Source organism: Meriones unguiculatus, chromosome 9 (genome assembly GCF_030254825.1).
Source record: "Meriones unguiculatus strain TT.TT164.6M chromosome 9, Bangor_MerUng_6.1, whole genome shotgun sequence".
NCBI classification, from domain to species: Eukaryota; Metazoa; Chordata; class Mammalia; order Rodentia; family Muridae; genus Meriones; species Meriones unguiculatus.
Window position 1 is genome coordinate 40,997,923 of NC_083357.1, and position 27,994 is coordinate 41,025,916.

A 27,994-nucleotide genomic window follows, 5' to 3' on the forward strand; every position below is an offset into this window, starting at 1 on the left:
GTCTCAGGAGTTCCCCAGTGATTCTGTTGTTCTGAGACCCCATGAAAGCCACTGCTTTACAACAAAGGCAACCGGGTTTTTTAAGTGCCTGATAATTAAAGCATTTCACACAGCATCAACTAGTCACAGACTCTCAGCAAGTCAGTATGATTACCCTTTGTGTAAGGTGGGCCCTCAGAAACTCAGCAGAGGACAGAAGGACATTGGGCAACTATTCTCTGCATTCTAGCACCCATGTTTTCCTTTCCCCATATACCACACTACTTGTTGTGACCTGTCTTGACTATGCTTATTTGAGAAAAAGAATGTAATTGTTTGAAGATGGGATTGGTTCAGTCTGGATGTTAACTAAAGGACAGTGAAGATCAAAGGCTCAGCACCATCAGGACTCAGTTACTTCAAAACTTCTAAAATTACCATAGAATTAACAAAAAAAGAAGAATGTTTTAAATACAACACTGAATATTCCTTCATAAGTCTTTATTATTCTTTACAGCAAACAAACAATTAGATTTTTTTTTTTTTTTTGGATAGGTTCTCCCTACACAGCCCTGGTTGTCCTGGTATTTAATAATACTCTCTATACAGACCAGGCTAGCCTCCAACTCAGCTACCTGCCTTTGTCTCCCACGTGCTGGGAATGAAGGTGCATGCCAACATACTTGGCTCGCTTATATTTAAAGCATCATAACTCTTCTATATGTCTGCCAGTGTCCTGTGTACAATCAATCACTACTTCGTCAGCTTGATGGTCTTCAACAAGATACTCTGATAACTAGTCTCTCATCTTTCAGAAAGGCAACAGAAAGCAGTGATATAACACAGCAAAAGAAGCAGTTTCAGTTTTAAGAAAAGTACTCTATCATCAGAGGAAATACATTAGCAAAACTAAGCTGCCAGGTATATAAGTTCCGGCCATTTCATTTTATCAAAATGGACAAGTACACAAAATTATTGGAGTACAGATTGTGGTGACTCAAGTTCAGAATGACAAACAAAACAAAACAAAACAAAACAAAAACCCAAAACACACTCAATTACACATCATTGTCAAACAAATACTTTATATAAGAAAAATTCCCTTTAAATATTTATATACATATTACCACATAATACTGTTAATCAAACCCATGGTTTATTTGTTTAAATAAGATTAAATAAGTTGCCTAAATCTTTTAAATCAAACCTCAGTATGGAATAATGAATATACGGGTTCCTTAGACAACAATAAGAAGCTCAGTTTTCAGAATGTGTTCTTATTTCTAGATCAGGGAGAGCTTTATTAAGTTAAGCACTTGTGTGACGGTGCAGAAGCGTAAGTTTTGAAAACCAACTCATTCAGAAGATCTGCTGCTCAAATAATATTTTTTCAAAACCAGGTGGAGGAGTATGATAAAATTCACTGAACTGGCAATCCAAAATTGCACTGTCGTCAACTAGAAAGGCAAAAAAGAAAGAAATTAAGTTAGAAGGCACACATAATTATGAAACACTCTTTTCAGGCAGAGTGTAACTCAGTGACAGAGCACATGCTTAGCAACGTTCCTGGGTTCTAGCACCATTGAACAATGAAACAGAAACTACTTTCCTAACATAATATTTTAAGTGTTTTAATTCTATTTTTATGTGCATGTACATATATATGTATATATGTACAAACACTCACAGCAGGTTTACATATAATGATCAAAAATCACAAATAAGCATAATAGCTACTAAGTGATAAAGGGATAAACAAATTCTGGTACAGGCACACGGGCTTTTACTACAGAGCAAATAAATAAATAAATAAATAAATAAATAAATAAGGCCGATATATGCTGAAACATGGATGAATCTATATCTTAACTACTTATGCTAAGTGAGAGAAGCTACACCAGAAAGGAGTATTAAGCATCTGATTCTATTTACGTAATATTTAGGAAATGCAGGCTAATCTAAGTGAGCAATACCAGACCCACAGCTGCCTGGTGGGAACTTGGTTGGAGAGGTCAGAGCCACAGATTATTAAGATATGTTCATTATCTTGACCATGATGGTGACAAAACAAAATGACCATTGCAAAGAAAAAGAATTTCAGAAACTACTGCAAGCTTAGATTAGCCTTCAAGTGTTGGCTCTGTTAGTAAACCTCAGGGCTGCACAGTCTTTTCTCTCTATAGGCTGTGTTTAAGAGTAGAGTCAGCCGGGCAGTGTCGGTACACACTTTTAGTCCCAGCATTTGGGATGCAGAGTGGCAAGTGGATCCTTGAGTTCAAGGCCAGCCTAGTCTACAGAGTGAGTTCTAGGACGGCCAAAGCTACACAGAAAAACTCTATCTCGAATAAAAAGTAGAGAGAATGAAAGTGGACTGTTTTAGTTTTAGGATTAAGAATAAGACAAGATGCAGAACAAAGGGAATTTTATTTTTATCTTAAATAGCACCAGACTATTAAAATATCTAGTTTAATGGAATTATTAATCAAATTAAATTATATGTTTTCCTACATATAATTTGCTTCATTTAAATAATGTCAAAAAGCACTTTATGTTTTGAAAGATTTTATTATTTTAAGTTGTGTGTGCATGCCTGTGATCACCTGCCCACATGAGTACCGACAGCCGTGAAGTCCAGAAGAGAGAACCAGACCCCTTGACACTGCAGTTACAGGCAGTTGTGAGCTACCCAATACAGATGATAAGAGCACAACCTGCGTCCCCTGTAAGAGCAGCAAGTACTCTTAGTGGCTGAGCCAATTCTTCAGCCCCTGGAAGTATTTTAGAATAATTTTATTTCATACACTCACTGGTATGAATTTAGCTATTCTACTGATCTTTAATTTCTCAGGCTAACTTGTTTAAATATTAAGCTACATTTACATTCCAGCAAATAAAACAATTTCTTTTAAGCTTACTCAATATATAAGGATACTAACCTACATTGAATTTAAAACACACTTTTTTTTCTCTGTTTTTTTGAGACAGGGTCTCTCTATGTAGTCCTAGCTGTTCTGGAACTCACCATATAGTTATCTGGCTCAGTGTGAGGGAATGACAGAAGGTAATGGGGAGTATAAATGACCAAATTACAATATCATATGTCATTAAAGTCATATTTATTGATCTGATGTTGGCAAAATATGTACTAAGAGCAGAATAGGATGATGGAGGCATTACAGTTAGGGTTTTTCAAAAGACAAACACCTTAGTTTTTTGTTTTTTTCTTAATTTTATTTTATTATTACTTTTATTATTACTATCTCATTTATTTATTTATTTATTTATTTATTTATTTATTTATTTATTAGTGTGCACTGGTGTTTCCCTGTATGTATGTCTGTGTGAGGGCACTTGAGCACCTGGAACTGGAATTACAGACATTTGAGGGTCCCATGCGGGTGCTGGAAATTGAACCCTGGTCTTCTGGAAGAACATCCAGTGCTCTTAACCACTGAGCCATCTCTCTAGCCCCTGATTTTTTTGGGTTTTTTGGAGACAGGGTCTTCCTGTGTAGCTCCACCTGCCTCTGCCTCCCAAGTCCTAAAATTAAAGGTGCGTGTCGCCATTCCTGGCTTAAGACCTTAGTTTTTAGAGATAAGTATAAAATATTTATTAACAAAATGATATGTCTGCAATATGCCTCAAAATAATTCAAGAAAGAGTGAAAAAAGAAGTGCTGGATTTGATGAAACCTGCATGGCTACAAACAGATAATTCAAGTGGGTGACAAGCACATGATAGCTTATAATAATATTCTCTTTCTTGAATGTTTGAAATTTTCTATAATAAAATATTAAAGGCATTACGAGTCATCAACACAGCCTAATTTTAGAGACCAACTATACAGAAAATGATAGCACTTATATATCATGGCTATCAAAAACAAAAGCTAATCTGAAATTATTCTAAGTCAAAATTTCTCTCAGAAGAGTGACAATGTTTAGGTAATCTTATAATGCAATAAATGTTCAAGCCACATAAAATTTCCTAGTTACTTGCTACAGTTTCATTTCTTGGTCAACTCCTCTATCTTAGTAATTGTAGAAAAACATTTGTAGATAAGGGCCTGGAAGAATGGCTTGGTGGTTAAAAGCACTTGCTGAGTGAAAGACCTGTTTGAGAAAAACTTCAAGTCTCTGAAGAAAGAAATCGAAGAAGATATCAGAAGATGGAAAGATCTCCCGTGCTCATGGATTGGTAGGATTAACATTGTGAAAATGGCCATACTGCCAAAAGCAATCTACAGATTCAATGCAATTCCCATCAAAATACCAACTCAATTCTTTACAGACCTTGAAAAAAAGATTCTCAGCTTCATATGGAGAAACAAAAAACCCAGAATCTCCAAAACGATCCTGTACAACAACAGATCATCTGGAGGTATCTCCATTCCTGATCTCAAGCTGTACTACAGGGCAACAGTAATAAAAACTGCATGGTATTGGCATAGAAACAGAAAGGAGGATCAATGGAACCGCATAGAAGACCCAGAAATAAATCCACACACCTATGAATACTCGATATTCGACAAAGAAGCCAATTCCATTCAATGGAAAAAAGACAGCATCTTCAACAAATGGTGCTGGACCAACTGGATGTCTACATGCAGAAAAATGAAAATAGATCCATATTTATCACCCTGCACAAAACTAAAGTCAAAGTGGATCAAGGACCTCAACATAAAACCAGATACCCTAAATCAATTGGAAAAAAAAGTGGGGAACAGCCTAGAACTCATTGGCACAGGAGACAACTTCCTGAACAGAACACCAACAGCACAGGCTCTAAGAGCAACAATCAATAAATGGGACCTCATGAAACTGAAAAGTTTCTGTAAAGCAAAGGATACCGTCATCAAAACAAAATGACTGCCTACAGATTGGGAAAGAATCTTCACTAACCCTTTATCTGACAGAGGACTAATATCCAGTATATACAAAGAACTAAAGAAGCTGAAAAGCAGCAAACCAAGTAATCCAATTAAAAAATGGGGAACAGAGCTAAACAGAGAATTCTCGACAGAGGAATATCGAATGGCAGAAAAACACTTAAAGAAATGCTCATCCTCATTAGCCATCAGGGAAATGCAAATCAAAACGACCCTGAGATATCACCTTACACCCATCAGAATGGCCAAGATGAAAAACTCAAGCGATAACACATGCTGGAGAGGTTGTGGAGAAAGGGGAACCCTCCTCCACTGCTGGTGGGAATGTAAACTGGTACAACCACTCTGGAAAGCTATCTGGCGCTTTCTAAGACAAATAGGAATAGTGCTTCCTCCAGACCCAGCTATACCACTGCTAGGTATATACCCAAAGTTTGTTCAAGTACACAAAAAGGACACTTGCTCAACCATGTTTATAGCAGCTCTATTTGTAATAGCCAGAACCTGGAAACAACCCAGATGTCCATCAACGGTGGAATGGGTACAGAAATTGTGGTATTTTTATACAATGGAATACTACTCAGCAATCAAAAAGGAGGAAATCATGAAATTTGCAGGCAAATGGTGGGATCTAGAAAAGATCATTCTGAGTGAAATATCCCAGAAGGAGAAAGACAAACATGGGATATACTCACTTATATAGACCTATAAGATATGATAAACATAATGAAATCTATACACCTAAAAAAGATAATCAATTGAGCGGACATGGGGTAAGATGATCAATCCTCATTTAGAAAGACAGATGGGATGAGCATTGAACCTAAGACAGGAGTCTACTGAGCGCATCTGAAAGACTCTAACTAGCAGTGTTTTCAAAGCAAAGACTCATGACCAAACCTTTGGCAGAGTACAGGGAATCATAAGAAAGAAGGGGAGTTAGTCTGATGGGGAAAGGATAGGAGCTCCACAAGGACCAAATATATCTGGGCACAGGGTCTTTTTTGAGACTGACATTCAACCAAGGACCATGTATGGATATAACCTAGAACCTCCACTCAGATGTAGCCTGTGGTAGCTCAGTAATCAATTGATTTCCCAAAGTGAGGGGAACAGGGACTATTTCTAACAGGAACTCAATGACTGGCTCTTTGGTCTCCCCACCCCCGAAGGGAGGAGCAGTCCTGTTAGGCCACAGAGGAGGGCTTTGCAGCCAGTCCTGAAGATACCTGATAAAACAGGATCAGATGAATGGGGAGGAGGTCCCCCCTATCAGTGGACTTGGAAAGGGGCACGGTGGAGATGAGGGAGGGAGGGAGGGACTGGGAGGGAATGAGGGATGGGGACATGGCTGGGATACAGAGTTAATAAAATGTAACTGATAAAAAAAAAAAAAAAAAAAAAAAAAAAAAAAAAAAAAAAAGCACTTGCTGTTCTTCCAAAGGACCAGGGTTCAGTTCCCGGGACCCCCTGGCAGCTCAAAGACATATGTAACTCCAATGCTTCTGGTATCCTCCAGTACCAGGCACATGTGTGGTGCACAGACATACTCAGGCAAAACACCGATCACAGGAAAAATTTAAAAAAGCAAACAAATGATAGGATAAAAGGGGACACGGTTGTGGATAGTTAATTACAATCACTATGTACTCAGGAAACTTTTATAGTATGTAGTGAATAAATATAAATCTTAATTCTGCAGAGATAATGGAATGTTCTGAGTATACTCCAGATAAAATCCTTATTAACAACTTGTTCAGACTTCTGAATGTTAACTACAAAACTAACATAAATGGTAAACAACAGTTAACATGTATATACCAATAGATGAGTACCATCTTAGCTTACCATATACAACAGGATACACTGTTCCTCGTATACCTGATGCTGGACAATGCATATTTTTCCCATTCAAATACACATTTAGCTCTACATGGTCATATGTTATACCCTATGAAGAAAAGAAAAAAAAATTTAAGGATAGAAATATAACTGTTGAACAAAAACCTAAATAACTTAAAGCACTGACTGAGAAGCATGCTCACAGACACAAAGCATGGGGTCACAGGAGCTTTTATTAGAACTGACAATCTGACCCAGGCATGGTGGTCTGTACTCCCAGCACTCAAAGAGGCAGAGGCAGGTGGATCAATATGAATTCAAGGTCAGCCTTGTCTACAAAGTGAGTCCAAGGCTAAACAGAAAAACCCTGTTTTGAAAAACCAAACCAAACCAACCAATCCAACCCAAAAAAAACAACAACAAGCTAAAACAAAACAAAAAAAGAAATGACAATCTGGTAGTCCACTTCAGTAATCAACTAGTGATTACTGAGGGGATTAAAATTCCAATCAGAGGTAAAACAAAGATAAGAGTTTAATTAAAGTATTATATCTGGATAACCTGGATTTTATTATTTCAATAGTAAGAGTAAGCTCACATGTCATGAAGACTCTCTTAAACTCATAAAATAAAAAAACAAAACAAACAAAAAACCAAAAAAACCTCACTGTGCTGGGTGTGGCGGCACATATCTTTAATTTCAGGGCTGGGGAGGCAAAGGCAGGTAGATCTCTGAGTTCGAGGCCAGCCTGGTCTACAAACTGGAGTCCAGGACAGTCAGGTCTATATAGAGAAACCCTGTCTCAAAAACAAACAAACAAAAAACCAACTGGTCTTTCTACAGATTTTTATCTGATGGGGAAAAACACTGTTCCCCATTTGTGGTGACTACCTGTCATTCTTTTCAAGTTATGAAAAGACGAACTGATACATGTCATTTATTAAAAAAAAAAAAAATTAGTCAGGGCTGCAGAGATGGCTCAGAGGTTAAGAGCACTGGCTGTTCTTCCAAAGTCCTCAGTTCAATTCCCGGCATCTGTATGGTGGCTCTAACTATCTTTAATGAGATCTGGTGCCCTCTTCTGGTATGCTGGTTCATATGGAGACAGAATACTGTATAAAAATAATAAATAAAAAAACTTTAACATTTTTAAACTTAGAAATGTTTTATATGTGTGTCTGATTATGAATATGCACACATGCAGACAGGTATCCAAGGAGTCCAGAAAAGGGTGTTGAATTTCCTGGGGCTGGAGGTATAGGTAGTTGTAAGCTGCCCAATATGGGTATCAGGAACTAACTTAGGTCTCTGGAAGAACAAGTGCTCTTACCCACAAAGTTATTCCTAGATAAGTTATTTGTAAGAAATCAATACATTTCTCTCTTTTTACCCAGATTTCAAGTAAAACCAGTATCTACAGTTTAATATGAATGATGGTGAGTACCTAGTTAAAAAGAATAGCTTAAATAAGAATAAAAATACATTGCTATATACACTAATAATGGCTAGAAAATGACATTAGTCATACAGTTGCAGTTCTAGTGGTCATTTGAGACAGCCGGCCCTAGGGGGCATTATTCTAGACATTTCATATTTAGTCATTTAATACTCACAAGACAGTTATATCCATTTTAATGGATGAGGCAGCTGAAGCACAGAAAGGTTAAGTAACTTACCTAAGGCTGCACAGCTAGAAAGTGGCAGAACTGAGATTTAAACCAAAATGTTGGCTGAAGACACTCTTACTATGCCACATATTCCTTTTCTTAAAACATTCTACAATACAGGTTGGAATCCCTATTAAAAAATATGAAAGGCTCCAAAACCTGAAACTTTCTGAGCCCATAGACTACACTATTGTATCACACATAGAAAATTCCAAAACTGATCTCATATGATGGGTCAGAGTCAAAATAAAAGCACACTAAAAATACTGTGAAAAACTGGGCCTACAAAATGGCTCCGCAGGGTAAATGTTCTTGCCACAAAGCCTGAATCTGATCCTGGACCCAAATGGTAGGAGGAGAAAACTCCTACATTGTCCTCTGATGACTACCAGTTCCATGTGACATGCGAGCCACCCCTCAGTTCACTTTAAATAAAGTTCTAAACTCCTTGCACTGCAGAGACACGCTCACAGCCACACTGCCTGCTCTTGGGAGGACATCCACGTGGCAGGTCTAACTCCACAGAAGATTGGAAACCTTCTTCTGGCCTCCACAGGCACCAGGAATGTACATTTGCACATACCTACAGGAAAAACGACCCCCCCACACATACTGCAACAAAACAAAATATATAATATAAATAACTTCCCAGGTGTAGAAGGATTCCATGCTTACATTGCCTTGGTCCTTTCACATTAAGAAATCTCAATCTGTACTTATAAAAATTCCAACATCAAACAAAACCCTGAAGTTGGAAACTTTTCTAGTCCCAAGCATTTCAGGTAAGGCATATTCAACTTAGAATTACTAACTAGGGCTGGGAAGGCAGCCTACTATATATGAGACCTAAGATTTGAGATGCAGCACAACAATAACAGTCATTTAAAAATATTTCTTTATTATATATAGTGTTCTGTACTGCATGTATGCCTGCATGCCAGTCATTTTTAAAAAGAAAGAATAGAGGCCAGAGAGCTCTTTCAAATAATAAACAAAACAAAACAAAAAAAGAAAGCAATACAAACAAACAAGAAACCAAGTAGGAGCATGGAGGAGACTGCTTCTGTGGGTCTCTGGATAACTGGATCTGGGTCAACTAACAACAGACAAACTCAGATGCTTTCGTCGATGCATTCATTACCTAGCTTCAACTCCCTTTCTCAGCAAAGGTTCAGGAGAGTCAGTGTGGTAAGGGCTATAAAGAACTACTCAAATTTTAGCAAAGCTACAGTTAAACAATGACTTGGGGGCTGGGAATGTACTCAGTTGACAGAGTGTTTTCCAGCATGCCCAAAGCTCTGAGTTTGATCCCTAGCACCGCTGCAACTAGAACTTGGCATGAGGCAGGACCTCAGAAGACAGAGGTCATCCTACACAGCTACTTAGAAAGTCTGTGGCCAGCCTGGGCTACACAAGGCCCTATCTTAATATACAATCAAATAAACACTGCATAACTGATTTGAGGCAGAGTCTTACTTAGTAGCCCTGGCTGTCCTGGAACTCAGTATATAGAGCTCAGGCTGGCCTTGAATTTGAGGTGACCCTCTTATTTCTGCCTCTCAAGTGCTATGATTATAGACATGAACCATCAAGCCTACTACAATGATGTAGTAATTGTTTGTTTCATTTTAGTTTAAAAACCCTAAAAATACGCTTGTCACATTTTTAGTAAAGAGGTCTGTTTTCATTTTTAAAAACTCAAAATATAATTGCATAGAAAAGAATGTACGGTTCTCTTTATGGGACTGAGTCCAGACATCCCTCACTACCTGTGGCACCACAGTCCACTGCAAGTTAAGTTATAAATTAGGCATCAATCAGAATAACAAAACCCCAAAATTTGGAAGGATGTTAAGAATCTCTCTCATCTCCTCCAGCCAAGTTCAGTTCAAGTTCTGTTCTAACCTAGCCTGCTTTCTATATGATGTAAAAACCTTGAGTCTTCGACAGCCACACCATGAAACACAAGAGTAGTTTCCTGTCAGCTGCTCCTGCTGCCACTGTTGACAGTTTTGAAAACCAAGCGTTCAGATGAGGAAGATGTGGGTCAGCTTCCTTGATTATGCATATATTTAACATTTTAGATCTTTTTTTTTATCGGATGGGCATGAAAGCTCAAAGTCTGATTTAACTGTGCTGACAGACTAACAGTGGCATTCTCAGATCTGTCAACCTGTGGTAGCAGTCATCTCAATGAATGAGATGGGACAGAAAGGCAAAATATGCAGAAGTTCAGGATTACAATGAAGAAGACATCTGTTTCAACTTTTATTATAAATAGGTTGACAGCCTCAACTTGACAGAAAAAAAATCTCTTTTAAATAATCAGTTAGCTGGGCATGGTGGCACATTTCTTTGATGTCAGCACTCAAAAGGCAGAGGCAGGTAGACCTCTATAATTTCTAGGCTAGCCTGGTCTACACAGCAAATTCTAGGCCAGTCAGGGCTACAAAGGGAGATCCTGCCCAATAAATTATTTATATAAGGATGATCCATATTGTGAATATCTGGCAATGACCTAAAACATAAAAAAGTCAACTAGTCTTGGTTTGCTTTTTATTGCTCTGATAAACACCATGACCAAAAGCAACTTGAGGAAGAAAGGGTTTATTTCATCTCACAGCTTATACACTCCATCATGACGGGAAGTCAAGGCAAGAACTCAGGGTAGGAACCTGGAGACAGGAACTAAAGCAGAGGCATGGAGGAGTGCTGATAACTGGATTGTTCTCTATGGTTCATTCAGCTTACATTTTGATATGACCCAAGACCACTTGTTTTGGGCACCATGTCCACAGTTGGTTGGACCCATGCACACCAATCATTAATCAAGAAGATCCCTCACAGACTTGTCTACAGACCAGTTTGACATAAGTACTTCCTCAATTGAGGTTTCCTCTTCCCAGATGATCCAAGCTTTTGTCAACTTGATAAAACAACAAAAACTAACCAACATACAACTACTTAAAAAAAAAAAGAAAAGCAGATTTTAAAATAGTTTATGTCTCTTTTTCTTTAGCCTTTTATCTCTTTTTCTTTAGCAACTAATCTTTTTGTTTCTCTTTTGAGACAGGATCTTGCTATATAGCCCCGGCTGTCCTAGAACTTGATAAAACTACTAGCACCACCACCAACCAAAACTGAAACAAAACAAAACAAAACAAAACAAAACAAAACAAAAATAAGAACTTCTCTAAGCAACCTTTGAGAGTGTTTTTGGACAAGGTCTCACTATACATAGTTGGTCTGGAACTCACTGTCTAGACTAGGCTGGTTTCAAACTCTTAGAGATGCCCCTGCCTCTACCTTCTCTGTGATGAGATTAAAGTTATGTGCCACCATGCTCTGTTCTAACCCTTGGAATTTTTGAGTCCAGTTCTTTGAAGGGTTCTGAAAGTTAGAGTTATTTAATAAGATTGGATTTAACATAGATGAACACTTGCTATAGTTTCAAATAGGTTCCTAACATTAATAAATTAATAATTTATTAATTATATAAATTAATATAATAAATTAATAATAATTTATTATTATAACATTAATAAATATGAAATATTCGGAGAAATCTCTGGCCTCAAAAATACCTAATATCCTCTAGTATGATCAGAAAAACTTTAAAAATTTTATGTCAGCCAGGTGTGGCAGTGTACACCTTTAATCCCAGAACTCAGGGAGGCAGAGGCAGGGGGGATTTCTGTGAGTTTGAGGCCAGCCTGGTTTATAAAGCAAGTCCAGGACAGCCAAGGCTACACAGAGAAACCCTGTCTTAAAAAAAGCAAATAATAAATAAATAAATAAATAAATAAACAAATATAATGAATGTCAAGGTTTCTCTGTGACAGTGGAATATTGTTTAGCAGCCAACGATCTTGCTACATGAAAATACAGGGTCAGTCACCCTCATGTCCTGGTTTGCTAGAAACTCCAAAAAAGACAGAGCAATGAAGTGAGGAAGCAGTATTTGGCAAGCGTTCTCTCTGGAAATGGTACCATCTCATTAGACTCAATCCCAGGGCTTTGTAATAAAAGTCATAACCTGCCATGTAAAACCACATCAAGTCAACACAGCTCAGGTTTAATAATTTACAGTGACAGCAACTCTACCAGGACACTCACCACCACATCTCCCTCCTGAGGAAGGCTGTTTGCCGGCAGCCTGTTTTTCTCTTCATTGTTGTGGTACAGGGCTCCATCATTTCTCATCACCAGACTATGCTTATCTCGGCCAAGAGGAATCTGGTTCAAGTTAACTTTCTGAGTTGCAACACCTATACCCCAGATTCCTAAAAATAAAAGTTTAAATACATCACAAATGTGAAGAACACAAGTATAAAAGGTTTTATTTTAAAAGGGAGTATCAACTGCTTTTCTTTTTCTTTTGCCTTCCTTCTTCCTTTCTTTTCCAGCCAGGTCTCACCATGTGACTCTGGCTAGCTTGGACTTGGAACTAAGTATATATACCAGGTTGGCCTTGAACTCAAAAGATTTGCCTGCCTGGGCACCCTCAGTGCTGCGGTCAAGGGTATATACCATTGTTAGTTGCTTCTGTTATATAAAAACCAACTTTTTAAAAAGTGGGTTGCAAGGTCAGTGAGATGGCTCAGCAGATAAAGTGACAAGCCTGAAAACCTGGGTTTGAACCTCAGAACCCAAGTCAAAGAGGAAGGAGGACAGAGTCACTGATTCTAAGATTGACCTCCGATTTTCACACCCCCACCAGAATCTTTGAACAATCACAGTTTTGTTATGTTGGGCACGGTACTGAACTTCATCTGCTGGGTCTAAGTACTTACAAGGAGTGGTGGTTTGAATGAGAATGGCCCCAACAGGCTGATACATTTGAATGCTTGGTCTGCAGTTGGTAGACTGTTAGGCAGGATTAGGTCTGGTCTGTGACCATGTTGGAGGAGGTATGTCACTGGGGGTAGGCTTTGAGGTTTCAAAAGCCCACGACAGGCCCATTCTCTCTCTCTGCCTCCTGCCTATAAATAAGATGTAAGCTTTCAGCTACTGCTCCAGCACCATGTTTGCCTGCCTGCCGCAATGCTCCCTGCCATGATGATCACCCTCTCAACTATAAGCAAGACCCCAATTAAATACCTACTTTTATAAATTACCTTGGTCATTAAAGACAACTTTTATAAGTTGTCTTTAATTATTTTTAAAAAGAGTAAGGAGTAATAGTATGTTATGAACAATTTTATAAAGTCTGAACATGAATAAGATCTAAAATAATTTTCTTAACGCTGGGCATCTAAATCCAGTACCTCACACCCACCAGGTAAGTGCTCCACCACCAGATTGTATCTATAGAAACAAGCATTCTCTTGCCCAGCCAAACAAAATGTCTACAGTCTTGGACTTTTTCTCAAGCTTCTACCTTTTCAGTTTTTATTGAAATCAGAAGGAACACTATTCATGGACAAAGGTCTGAACTCCATTCTGTTAATACTTTTTTCTGGACTGACTGAATCTGTCATGCGTGCATGTCTGGATTTTACTCTCTTGATGTCTGAGATACTTTGACCATATAGTTTGTCTCTCCAAAGAGACACTTATGAGAATGACAGCAGGTTGACAATAATAACTTCGTAACATTTGCAGACAGAGTTCTGCAGTGTCCTTACTCTTTAACCTCTAACTTCCAAGACAGCATTGACACTCCAACAGCCCATCTGTCCTAGGGATGGCACTATAAATTGTGTCCCTCACAGAAACATCCACATCTAGATCTATATTAGATTTAGGTTCAAACACTTTTTCTTCTTTAAGAAGCAAGCACATATTGGGGGCAGTCAATAGTCAGTGCGGTAACTTAAACAGCACAGTGGACAGACTTGGATTTATGCCATTCACCTAAGAAAGCCAGTATAAACTATTATAAGAAACCAGCTACACAAGTACCACATTGTCCAAAGAGTGGGATTCTCTCCACTGCAGTTTTCTTACTCTGTACTTATCACTCGTAAAGATTTCACCAGAGGTCTCTTTATACTATTGCTTTTACTAAAAACAAAAAACCCACAAATCTCCCCATAATATCACTATAAGTTAAGATCCTAATAGTCATTCAGACTATTACATAATTATAGTTATATAATTCAAGAAACTCCATAAAATTGCAAAGAGAAGTCTTATGGTTATGAAGTGTCCCCCACAAAGAACCAAGTGGATCCCTATTGATGAATTTAATCGGAGAGGTGACTGTATCATGAGGGCTCTGCTTTCCTCAGGGGGTTAGTGCCTTGGTGCAGTCAGAGTATATTGGCATGATTAGAAGGTGGTAAAAAGTAGGAACTGGGACTTGTTTGAGAGAAAGGAGGTTACTGGAACCACACCTTTGCACAGCCTCTTCCATGTCATCACTCTCTGTTTCCTGGCTCTCACGAGGTGGGTGACTTTGCAACACCAGTGTCCTCCCATGACTTCACGCCTCTCTGTGGCTGGGAAAGAACACAGCCATGCACCAAGTCACCACGTATCCCTCGCTGGCTTAGAACTCAGTAGGTAAGCCAGGGTAGTCTAAAACTTACAGAGATCTGGCACCCTCTGACGGACTCCCAAATGCTGGGATTACTTTGTTATAACATCAAGCATAGGAAGTACACTTCAGATTTCTTCCAGGATTCTGTATCTGATGACTGCTTCAGAAAACAAACAACCAAAGTATCTTGGTAAAAGAGTTAAGGGGAAAGCTCAGATCAAAAGATTACCCTTCATCCTAACATGAAATATAGCAAGAGTCCACATACTTTATATGTCTAACATAGTAAGAGTGGCCTTAGAACCTTAAATAATGCTAGTGTCTTACATCTGCTCAGCATGTCCTGTCTTTTTTTGGAGGGTGGGGTGGGTGTTTGAGACAGAGTTTCTCTGTGTAGCCTTGGCTGTGCTGGACTTGCTTTGTAGAACAGGCTGGCCTCGAACTCAGAGGTCTGCCTGCCTCTGCGGAATGCTGGGATTGCAGGCAAGCATGCACCACCGCGCCCAGCAGCATGTCTTGTCTTAAAACACTGTCATAAAAACTCCTACATGGCAGACAGTGCAGCTCCTATAATTCCTATTCCATAGAAGAGAAAATGAAACCCAGTTTAGCAAACTGATTTAACCTGGATCACAAGAGTGGAAGACTAGGCCCTGTCTACAGAGTTTGGGACTTTTTCTTAATCATTTCCTGAAATTTTTTCATGTTAACAATTATTGTTCATATTCATAATAATTGACCTTTAATAGTTAAGTGCAATTGTACTAACCGGTAGACTGGATTTTGAACTCGAAGTAGCTTTTGTTCTGATGTAAGGGTGCACTGGCTAAACAACCTCCCGTGCCACAGATTCTTCTTCCATTTTTCACAATGACAACATCTGTTCCTAAACAAAACACAGATACCACAATCACAGTTAATTCGATTGTAAAAGAGGCCGTGGGAGGAGCAAGTACTCAGGGGTAGTTCTCAAAGATCAGTATCAAGTGTCTTCCTAAAAAGCCTCCCATCTTATTTTTTGAACCAGAACCTGGAGGTCACTGGTCAGACTGGCTGGCCAGTGAGCCCCTTGGATCTTCTTGTTTTGGCCCATTAGTGCCTCAGTTACAGACATGTACTTTTATGCCCAGCTTTTTGTGTGGGTGGTAGGGAATTCAAACACAGGTCTTCACACAGCAAGCACTTTACCACTAAGCCACTGTCCCAGGCCCTGTCACTGATTCAGTCAACAACAATAAACCAGGAATATTATTAGTCTTTTCAAATATATGGAATATGGATAGATTATTTTAAATAGTTTATTTTCTACTTTTTAATAGACTGGTTATATATAACATATTGTAGCAATGAGTCTTTTTCAATTAAATTGTTTCAACTAAACTAAACTATGATGAGTATTTAAATTATTTGTAAAGGGGGGGTCAGTGAGATGGTTTATCTGGCAAAGGCACTTGCCACCAAGCCCAATGACCACCTGAGTTTGATCTCAGCAACCCACATTATGAACTGACTCCCATGTGCAAGCCATGACACATGTGCCCCCATAAATGCACACAAAATAAATGTAAAAAAACACATAAGTTAGGAGACTAACTCATTTAATTTTCAACCAATAAACAGATTAGATAATTTAGCAATTTTCATTTAAGCCAAGCCCCCAAAACTTTAAAAACTTACTATATTGGTACAATTTTCAATTCTAAACAAATGAATCAAGACAATCTATTAGAAGACAGCTAAGCATCTACTAAATGGAAGCCATTACCAACAGTCTTATAATTATTACACTGGAGAAGTCAAGTTGAGCAGAGGAGTAAGTTTATGGCCCCCATTATCTCCTCCCCAGCAATAAAACCATAGGCCAAACAGATACAAATATTAGGACAAAGCAGCATACCTCCAGAAGGCTGTGTTCCTATTTAAACAAAACAATCATTCTAAACTGGTTGTTTTAAGAGCATACACTGTTAAGGTAAATACATTTTTTGGTTTGTTTGTTTAATTAAAAATTTTAAGGGTTGGCACCTGCCACAAAGCCTCAGAAGACCTAAGTTTGGTCCCCGGAACACACATGGTAGAAGAAAGCTGACTCCTACACGTAGTCCTCTGACCTCTAGTTTTATAAAATATTAAAACCCAATTTCTGAGCTGGTGAGATGACTCAGCCACTTGTCACCAAGTCTAACAACCTTAACTGTTGGAAGGAGAGAACTGCCTCTTGCAAGTTATTCTGTATTAGCTATGGTGGAACATAGGACAGGCTGAAGCAGCAGAGGCAGGAGAATCACAAGTACATGTAATCCTCTGGCTCCGCATCTGTTCCTAACCACACTCACACACACGTAAATGCACAAAATAAAAAAATAAATGCAATTTTACAATGAAAACAAAAACATCAAATTATTGCAGCAAATTTTATAAATGATTTGCATCTAACTGCCCCATATCACTCTAGCAGTTTCAAATCGAGTCTCTTCCTTGATGTTAAAGACAGTATAATTCTTGGCTTCTAATAGGCACTTAGTAAATAACATATGGAAGTGAATAAACAAGCTGTGCTTCGCAGTGAACAAGTAGCAGGTGCTTTCCTTCTGTGGACAGCCTTCCCTCTTGAAATCCAACAACTCTGAGGACTCAGTCCAGGGCTTCAGCATCTGAGGTGGGTTAAGTCTGTAAGTAGACTTCACATTTTGTAGTCACATTGATTAAATCAGGAACAATTATTTGACCTAGCAAACCATAATCAGGGAAAGTGTCAGGACTTCTGGAGAGAACAACTGAAGACACTTTCATTCTTGCTGTATATATAAGAAAAAGTAGAGAGTTGCAGCAAATGACCATGGCAACTGGCCTCTAGCCTTCTGGAGCAAGTAGTAGAAGGCAGGAGATTTAGCAACTCTAACAAACCCAAGCAAACCCAAAGCTGCTCTCTGGCGGCACTGTGTCTTTCCCTGAAGCCACTGCTGCTTTTGCACGTTGAGTCACAGCAATACATTTGCCCCATCATGTGAACAATTCTGAGTTGTAAATCTCAGTTCTTGAAACTGAGAAGAATGAGTTTCGTGAAAATCATTTCTAAGGGTTTGCAAATAAATGATACTTTCTTTTTCTAACTGTTCTTCTACATATGGCCCACCTGTATAATAGACCATTTACTGCTTTCTATTTCATCCTGTGGCACTGCGTTAATGGAAACATGAAAAGATTTTTAAAACAATGAGTCTGTTGCGTGAGTTGGAACTACATGAACAACTCTGACCACGTCACTCTCTTATTTATGTTGTTGTACTTCCTATCTGAGGTAGTTCATGCAGAAAGGCGAACATATTCAGAGATCATTCTGGGGCCTTTGTGAATCAGTGGAGGATCACTGCGAGCTACTTTTCTTTGCTTAGGACAACGGCATTCTATACTTGGACCTAAGTAGTTCACAGTTTTATTAACCACCTTGGAAAGTCAATCAGATTTGAGTACAGACAGACCACTACAAAAATACAGCCAAAGACTGTGTGTTAATAAATATTAGAAATTTCCAAATGAATGCTGTCTTAAGTTTTTATTCCTTTAATAAAACCATATGACCATAGCAACTCAGGGAAGACAGGGCTTCTTTTGCTTACAATTCCACAACAAATTCACAAAAAGAGAGAAGCAGGTCCTTAAGGCAGGAAGCTGGAGGCAGAATTGAAGCAGAGGCCAAGAAGAAACTCTGATTATTGGCCTGCACCTCCTGGTTTTCTCAACCTGCTTTCTTATGCAACTTGGGACAGCTTGTCCAGGGATGGCACCACCCTGCAATGGGCTAGGCCTATCCACAACAACCATTAGTCACACACACAAAAAAAAAGCTCTATAAACTTGCCTACAGGCAACCTGGATGGAGGTATCTTCTCAACTGAGGGCCTTCTTGCCAGTAACTCTAGCTTGTGTCAAGTTGCCAAAAATGAATAACAACAGCAACAAAACAGAACCAGGACAAGTACCATCCTTCCCAAAGTAGCCACCTTGAAAGCCAGCTATCTTAAAAGACCAATTTATAATTCAAAGAATCAATAAAAATATATTTTAAACCCCAAAACTGTTTTGAGTAATGGAACATCATTGTTTAGACTTGAAAGATATATTTCCAAAAAAAAAGGAAAGTGAAAAAGCATGTTGGGCATGGTGGCTGACTATGCCTGTAGCCTGTAGTCATAGCTATGTGGAAGGCTGACGTGGCAGGGTGGTTTCAACCCAGGAATTGGAAACTACTTAAGCAATATAGAGGGACTAACCCCTTTAAAAACCCAACAACATAGTCAGGTGGTGGTGGCCCATGCCTTTAATCCCATCACTTAAGAGGCAGAAGCAGGTGGACCTTTATGAGTTTGAGGCCAGCCTTTTCTACAAAGTGAGTCTAGAACAGCTAAGGCTACACAGAGAAACCCTGTCTCACAAAACAAAACAAAACGACAACAACAACAAAAAAACCCAAACCCAAACCAAACAAAACAAACAAAAATGAAACAAACAAACAAAACACCCAAATACATTCTTTTTTTTTTTTTTCCAAGACAGGGTTTCTGTGTAGCCCTGGCTATCCCGGACTGGCTTTGCAGACCAGGCTGGCCTTGAACTAACAAAGATCTGCCTGCCTCTGCCTCTGGGAATGCTGGGATCACAGGCATGCACCACCACGCCCAGCTCCAAATATATTCTTTAGGTTACATAATCTTTCCCATAACCAAACACATGTAGTATGTTTCCCATGTTTTCAACTTGAGATCAATTGATGGATCCTTTTCCCATAACTGGGTTCTTTTCTCTGGCCTCAGTGGGAGAGATGCACTTAGTCCTGCTGAGACTTGATGTACCAGGGTGGGTTGGTACCCATTGGGGTACCTCTAGGAGGAGAGAAGGAAAGGAGCTTCCATCAGGTTGTAAGTTGACTAAATAATGACAAAAATGAATTCATGTTTGAATCATTCTTCTAATTCAACACTCCTCTTACTTTTTTACTGTGGTTCTCATATCAATTTCAACTTATTGTAAGACAGGTTAAGAAAAAAAATTCCATGGGTGGAAAGAAATTGGGAGATGGTATCACTGTACTTCACTCGGTTCCTGAGGGGCCAGACAGCACTGGAGAATGGGAAACAGTGAAATAATTCAATGGATCAATTTGTTCTTTCCAAAGAAGACAAAGGCCAGGGATAAGGCAGGGTCTCAAAAGTCCACTATAGGATTCAGCAAGATGGTGGCACCAGGATGACTCACATTCTGAACAGCAGCACAGAAGGATTGGCACAGTGACCAGCAGTCAGAACTCATGGCCCTAAAATACAAGTGATTGTATTTCCCAGGTGAGAGGATACCCCATGGTGGGGGATCCAATCAGCTTTAACTCACCCAGCTAAACCACAGAAGAGATCCCTGTTCCACCGGTTGCTTGGTCGCCAGCCCAGAGCCACATGCCAGCGTGCTGTCCCAGACTGAACTGTGGGTACCACAACATCAGAGACTGGATTTTTCAGTCGAGAGATAACCCCACGGTGCAGGAAACGATTGGAACTGACCTTAGGTCACCCAGACATCCCCTGGAAAAGACTTGGGGTTCCACGGGTGCCCAGGAGCCAGCCCAGAGCCAGAGCTGGGGACCCAGGCACTGCTCCAGATAGAACTGTGGGCCCCAGGGCACCAGAGACTGAGTTTCTCTGTCAGGTGCAAACCCACAGGGAGGGGAACGGCTGGTCTGATCTCAGAGCACTCAGCTGATACCACCACCCTGAAAAGGTCTCAGGGAAAAATTACCCAGTTTCAGCAGACGCCCAGGCACCCAATCCCCAGGAACATAGAAAGGCGGAGCCACGTAAGTCTGTGCCTGCGGTTCTACCCGCCATCACAGACAGAACTGCTGTCCCCAAAGCAAAGACTGGGTGTCCCTGTCAGTAGGAAACCCCACAGCGGGGGGGGGGATCATCAAGACTAACGCTCAGGACACCCAGCACCAAAAGACTTTCTGGATCCACGCAGACTCTAGGCTCTTCTACTGCAGGCATGAGCGCTGTGCTCACCTGCCATTATTGAGTACCACTAGGGGACTGGGGCACACAGCTGCATCCTCAGACCTACAAAAGCCATTACAGCAGCCCTCAGATACTGCTTTCCAAGGATCAACCAGTTATCCCTAGCTAAACTGACAAAACTGTGGGAATCCCTGGTTCTTCAAGAGAGCTGAACCCAACAATTACACCTTAAGAGCAACAGCTGCTGCTCACTAAATTCAGAGCAAGAAACCCAGCAGCAGACAGCCATAACCAGAACCTCTCCTGATGAGAGGAGAGCCTACCTGAACACCACAGTTACCACACAGGTCCATACACCTGAAGTGAACTGTGACAATTCCTGCGAAGCACCACCATTCAGTTGACCACACTCAAAAAGCAGAAGAGAACTTCAGAACCCCGCCAAGTGGATTCTCCCCACCCCAGAACCCAGCAGGCACCAGAAATTAACAGAAAACACCTGAGACAGAGACATGGGTAGAGGCCAGCAAAAAAGCACAACCAACAAAGGCAAAGTAATATGGCATCCCCAGAACCCAGTTATCTAGGGACAAGTAGCCCTGGATACCCTAACATAAGTGAAATTCAAGAAGATGACCTTACATCTATGCTTATGAAGAGGTTAATGGAGGGAGCAAATAAAGTGTGTAAAGATTTAGGGGAAGATATAATAAAACAGATTATGGTCATCCGTAAAGAAATACAGGAAGATGCAGCCAAACAGCTTGTGGCGTTCAGAGAGGAAATGATTAAATCACTGAAAGAAATAAAAGAAACAGAGGAAGGTTAAAACCAGCAGCTGAAGGAATTGAAGGAAAAACAGGAAAATACAGTCAGACAGGTGAAGCAAATCAACAAAATGGCTCAAGATTTGAAGACAGAATTGGAAGAATTAAAGAAAACACAAATGGAGGAAATCATGGAAAGGGAGAACCTAGGAAAGAAAACAGGAACTACAGAGGTAATCATAACCAACAGACTACAAGAGATGGAAGAAAGAATCTCAGGTGTGGATGCTACAATGGAAGAAATCGATGTATCCATCAAAGAAAATAATAAATCTACAAACTTCCTGACACAAACCATCCAAGAAATCCAAGACAACATAAAAAGACAAAACCTAAGAATAATAGGAATGGAGGAAAAAGAAGATTCCCTCCTCCAAGGCCCAGAAAATATTTTCAACAAAATCATTGAAGAAAATTTCCCCAACTTAAAGGAGAGGCCTATAAGAATATAAGAGGCCTACAGAACACCTAATAAATTAGACCAGAAAAGAAAATCCTTCTGTCATATAATAATCAAAACAGTAAGTATACAGAACAAAGAAAAAATACTAAAAGCTGCAAGGGAAAAAGGCCAAGTAACATATAATGGCAAACCCATCAGAATCACACCTGACTTCTCAACAGAAACTATGAAAGCCAGAAGAGCCTGTACAGATATCATGCAGACCCGAAGAGAATACAGATGTCAGCCTAGGCTCCTGTACCCAGCAAAACTCTCAGTCCTCATAGACTGAGAAAACAAGATATTCAATGACAAAAACAAATTTCAACAAAACCTACACACAAATCCAGCATTACAGAAGATACTAGAAAAAAAATACAACCCAAGAAAACCAACTACTTTTAAGAAAACACAGGAAATAAATAACCTCACTACAGCAAAACCAAAAGTAGCCAAACACACAAACACACTACTATAGCCAACATCAATATCAAAGGATCTAACAGCCACTGGTCATTAATCTCCCTCAACATCAATGGATTCAATTCTCCAATAAAAAGACACAGACTAACAGAATGGATGCGTAAACAAGACCCAACAATCTGTTGTATACAAGAAACACACCTAAATCACAAAGATAGACATTACCTGAGAGTAAAGGGCTGGAAGACAGTTTTCCAAGTAAATGGACCCAAGAAGCAAGCAGGAGTAGCCATTCCAATATCTAATAAAATAGATTTTCAACCAAAATTAATCAAAAGAGATAGAGAAGGACACTTCATACTCATCAAGGGAAAAATCCACCAGGAAGATATCACAATCCTGAACATCTATGCCCCAAATGCAAGGGCACCCACATTTGTAAAAGAAACTTTAATAGAACTTAAACCACACATAGACCCCCACACATTAATAGTGGGAGACTTCAACACCCCACTCTCAACAAAGGACCAGTCAACAAAACAGAAGTTAAACAAAGAAACAATAATTCTGATAGAGGTCATGAATCAAATGGGCCTCATGGACATCTACAGAACCTTTCACCCAAACGCAAAAGAATTTACCTTCTTCTCAGCACCTCATGGAACCTTCTCCAAAATAGACCATATAGTTGGTCACAAAGCAAGACTCAACAGATACAAGAAGACTGAAATAATCCCTTGTATCCTATCTGATCACCATGGAATAAAGCTGGACCTCAACAACAACAGAAAAAGCAAAAGGCCTACCACACATGGAAACTGAACAACTTGCTACTAAATGACAGCTGGGTCAGGGAAGAAATAAAGAAAGAAATTAATGTCTTCCTAGAATTCAATGAAAATGAAGGCACAACATACCCAAACTTGTGGGACACAATGAAAGCAGTGCTAAGACAAAAGTTCATAGCACTAAGTGCCTTCAAGAAGAAAGTTCATTCAAGAGACAGTTCATTCAAGCAACTTAATGGCTCACTTAAAAACCCTAGAAAAAGAAGAAGCAGACACACCAAAAAGGAGTAGATGGATGGAAATAATCAAACTCAGGGCTGAAATCAATAAATTAGAACCAAATAAAACAATTCAAAGAATCAATGAAACCAAGAGCTGGTTTTTTAAGAAAATCAACAAGATAGACAAATCCTTAGCCAAACTAACTAAAAGGCTAACTAACTAAGAGAAACTATCCAAATCAACAAAATCAGAAACGAAAAGGGGGACATAACCACAGACACTGAGGAAATTCAAACAATAATTAGGTCTTACTTCCAAAGTCTATATGCCACAAAATTTGAAAATCTAAATGAAACGGACAATTTTCTTGACCGATTCCACATGCCAAAGCTGAATCAAGACCAGGTAAACCAATTAAATAGTCCAATATCCCCCAAGGAAATAGAAGCTGTCATCAAAAGTCTACCATGCAAAAAAAGCCCAGGGCCAGATGGTTTCAGCGCAGAATTCTACCAGATCTTCAAAGAAGAGCTAACACCAATACTCTTCAAACTATCACACAAAATAGAAACAGAAGGAACACTACCAAACTCATTCTATGAAGCCACAGTCACCTTGGTACCTAAACCTCACAAAGAGCCAACAAAGAAAGAGAATTTCAGGCCAATCTCCCTCATGAACATCGATGCAAAAATACTCAACAAAATACTTGCAAACTGAATCCAAGAATACATCAAATATATCATCCACTACGACCAAGTAGGCTTTATCCCAGGTATGCAGGGGTGGTTCAATATACGGAAATCCATCAATGTGATCTACCACATAAACAAACTGAAGGAGAAAAAACATATGATCATCTCCTTAGATGCTAAGAAGGTATTTGACAAAATCCAACATCCATTCATCTTTAAAGTCTTGGAGGGATCAGGGATACATGGCACATACCTGAACATAGTAAAGGCAATATACAGCAAGCCTATAGCCAATATCAAACTCAATGAAGAGAAATTTAAATCATTCCCACTGAAATCAGGGACAAGGCAAGGCTGCCCACTCTTTCCATATCTCTTCAACATTGTTCTTGAAGTCCTGGCTAGGGCAATAAGACAATTGAAGGAGATCAAGGGGATACAAATTGGAAAGGAAGAAATCAAAGTATCACTATTTGCAGATGATATGATAGTATACCTGAGTGACCCCAAAAATTCTACCAGGGAACTCCTACAGCTGATTAACACCTTCAGCAAAGTGACTGGATACAAAATTAACTCAAAAAAATCAGTAGCCCTCCTGTATACAAAAGACAAAAGGGCCAAGAAAGAAATTATAGAAACAACACCCTTCACCATAGCCACAAATGACATAAAGTAACTTGGTGTAACCCTAACCAAGCAACTCAAAGACTCGTATGAAAAAAATTTCAGGTCTCTGAAGAAAGAATTAGAAGAAGATATCAGAAGATGGAAAGATCTCCCATGCTCATGGCTTGGCAGGATTAACATAGTAAAAATGGCCATCTTACCAAAAGCAATCTACAAATTCAATGCAATTCCCATCAAATTACCAACACAATTCTTTACAGACCTTGAAAGAAAAATTCTCACCTTCATATGGAACAACAAGAAACCTAGAATTGCTAAAACAATTCTCTACAGTAAAAGATCTTCTGGAGGTATCTCCATCCCTGATCTCAAGCTGTACTATAGAGCAACAATACTAAAAACCGCATGGTACTGGCATAGAAACCAAACAACCCTAAGATTTCCCATTACACCCATCAGAATGGCTAAGATCAAAAACTCAAGTGACAACACATGCCGGAGAGGTTGTGGAGAAAGGGGAACCCTCCTTCACTGCTGGTGGGAATGTAAACTTGTACAACCACTCTGGAAAGCAATCTGGTGCTTTCTCAGACAACTAGAAATAGCACTTCCTCAAGATCCAGCTATACCACTCCTAGGCATATACCCAAAAGAGGCTCAAGTACACAATAAGGACATTTGCTCAACCATTATTACAAATAAGCAGCCTTATTTGTAATAGCCAGAAGCTGGAAACAGCCCAGATGCCCCTCAGTGGAGGAATGGATGCAGAAATTGTGGTATACATACACAATGGAATATTACTCAGCAAAAAAACAAGGAAATCATGAAATTTGCAGGTAAATGGTGGGATCTGGAAAAGATCATCCTGAGTGAGCTATCCCAGAAGCAAAAGATGCACACAGTATATACTCACTCATATAGACATATAATATAGGATAAACCTACTAAATCTGTACACCTAAAGAAACTAATGAAGAGGGAGGACTCTTGCTAAAATGCTCAATTCCTATCCAGAAAGGCAAAAAGGATGGACATCAGAAGAAGGAGAAAAGAGGGAACAAGTTGGGAGCCTGACAAAGAGGACCTCTGAAAGGCTCTGCCCTGAAGACTATCAATGCAGATGCTGAGACTTATGGGCAACCTTTGGGCAGAGTGCAGGGAATCTTATCAAAGAACTGGGAAACACTAAGATCTGGAGAGGACAGGAACTCCACAAGGAGAGCAACAGAACCAAAAAATCTGAGCACAGGGGTCTTTCCTGAGACTGATACTCCAACCATGGACTATGCATGGAGATAACCAAAGACCCCCTGCACAAATGTAGCCCATGGCAGTTCAGTATCCAAGTGGGTTCCATTGTAATAGGAACAGGGACAGTCTCTGACATGAACTGATTGGCCTGCTCTTTAATTACCTCCCCCTGAGGGTGAAGCAACATTACCAGGCCACAGAAGAAGACAATGCAGCCACTCCTAATAAGACCTAATTGACTAAGATCAGAAGGAAGGAAAAGAAGACCTCCCCTATCAGTGGACTTGGGGAGGGGCATGCATGCAGAGGTTGGAGGAAGGGAGAGATTGGGATGGGAGGAGGAAGGGAACCACAGGGGGATACAAAGTGAATAAAGTGTAACTAATAAAGAATAAAAAAAAGAAGAAAAAGTCCACTATAGCCCTCTAACGTTATCCCCGGCACTTAATATAGTGTCTTGTCACCAAAAAGTCATATTCATTCACTAAGTGAGTAAAATTAGATAGACACATTTCCTGAAAGTGCAAGGTCTGAACATCCATTGTCTATAGTGGTAAGAAAGAGCTTAAAGGTATTTATTTAAGCACTAGAGACAAGTATTAAAGTACTGCTGCTGTACAAGATAGGAAACAAGGACTGCATATAGTATTGCAATGGAAAATAAAATGGACAATGTTTTCAGACTTGTAGAAGAAAGTTTTGCTGTAAATATTAAGAATGCATGTGTTACTTAAATACGCTGTCCTTTAGACAATGAGGTATTTGGGGAAATCAAAAGCACATTAGTTTATTGTAATAATCCATAGAAAGACAGTACTCTAACTGAAATAATTATTCTGGGAAATCTCCCCTGACTGGACAATATTCCAGAAGCCTGGAACTATTTTTTTTTGGGGGGGGCGGGTTATAAAAAGTGAAGTGATAGTATGTGGGGAAAGATGCTACAGAGTGGGAGAACATCGGATGAGAAATTATTATTGATTATTAAGCCATTGGGATCTGGAAAAACAAAAACAAAAACATGGATGAGATGGATGAGAAGGAGTAAAGTGCTGGTCTGTTTTGCAATCGCTTGACCCGATGACAAGAGGAGAGTCAGATGAAATTACAGCGCTCCCAATAGTGACTAAGGAGTCCAGCAATGAAGATTTTAGTGGAAGTGGCATGTTACTCCAGGCTTCTGCAACCGGCCTTGTTTGGGCTTCAGGAAGTGAGAGGAAAATTGCCCATATTTGATTGTACTGAAGACAGGATTCAGCAAACATTGGGTGACAGCCACCACCCGGGCTGTGATGGCGGGCGGCCTGGCTTTCTTCACCTGGGGACACCTGACTCTTCACCTGGAGATGGAGTCCACCGCCCCCGACGCTGGCATAGCCCTGGCCCGGTAGCCGCGGCCAGCGAGAGGCCACAGGGTGCCCGGGTGACTGCGCGGTCGGTCACGTGGTCCCCGCCCCACTTCCCTCGGCCCCCTGCGGCCGTTGAGTCCAGTCCAGAGGCCCTTACCCATGTGCTGCGTGTCCAGCTGGACGGCCGGCATCTCCTTGAGAGGAATGTGGCCGGTCGCGCCGTCCCTGCAGCAGCGCAGGCAGCACCACACCGACGCGGCCATGGCGCAGCTACTCAGCCCCGCCGCTCAGCCCGCGCCCGAAGGTTTCTAGGGTCGCTGGAGCTTCGCAGCCCGCACCACGACTCCCGGTCCGGGTGGAGAAGCCGAAGCTAAGGCCAGGGCCCCGGACGGAGAAGCGAGGACAGCCCGGCGGGGAGGGACGGGGTCGGGAGGTGGGCGGGGCCAACGACCAGACCGACTGGAGAGGGTGTGGCGGGTGGGTAGGGCGGGGCCAGTG

The 27,994-nt window shown here is 40.1% G+C and overlaps 1 protein-coding gene across 2 annotated transcripts; it reads right to left on the reverse strand.

Annotated features, from left to right (window-relative positions):
• Positions 1–465: 465 nt before the first annotated feature.
• On the reverse strand, positions 466–27,951 carry Spryd7 (SPRY domain containing 7). Of its 2 annotated transcripts, XM_021657987.2 has the most exons (5): positions 27,654–27,946; positions 15,631–15,747; positions 12,494–12,660; positions 6,716–6,818; positions 466–1,436 (listed from the first exon to the last, which is right to left on the reverse strand). In XM_021657987.2, exons 1-5 carry the CDS (start codon positions 27,757–27,759, stop codon positions 1,339–1,341), a joined length of 591 nt encoding a protein of 196 aa, XP_021513662.1. In that variant the 5' UTR covers positions 27,760–27,946; the 3' UTR covers positions 466–1,338. The 2 variants fall into 2 exon arrangements, with proteins under 2 accessions (XP_021513662.1, XP_021513663.1); XM_021657988.2 differs by lacking the exon at positions 6,716–6,818 and having other exon boundaries at positions 1,335–1,436; positions 27,654–27,951.
• Positions 27,952–27,994: the final 43 nt, after the last annotated feature.

Bases quoted from the DNA above. Each gene is read 5' to 3' on its own strand.
- Spryd7 (XM_021657987.2), bottom strand. From the start codon at position 27,759: ATGGCCGCGTCGGTGTGGTGCTGCCTGCGCTGCTGCAGGGACGGCGCG. The intron at 15,748-27,653 runs GTAAGGGCCTCT...TGTTTTGTTTAG, and splicing joins GCTGGACACGCAGCACATGG to GAACAGATGTTGTCATTGTG. The intron at 1,437-6,715 runs GTAAGCTAAGAT...TTGCCTTTCTAG, and splicing joins AGTGTATCCTGTTGTATATG to TTGACGACAGTGCAATTTTG.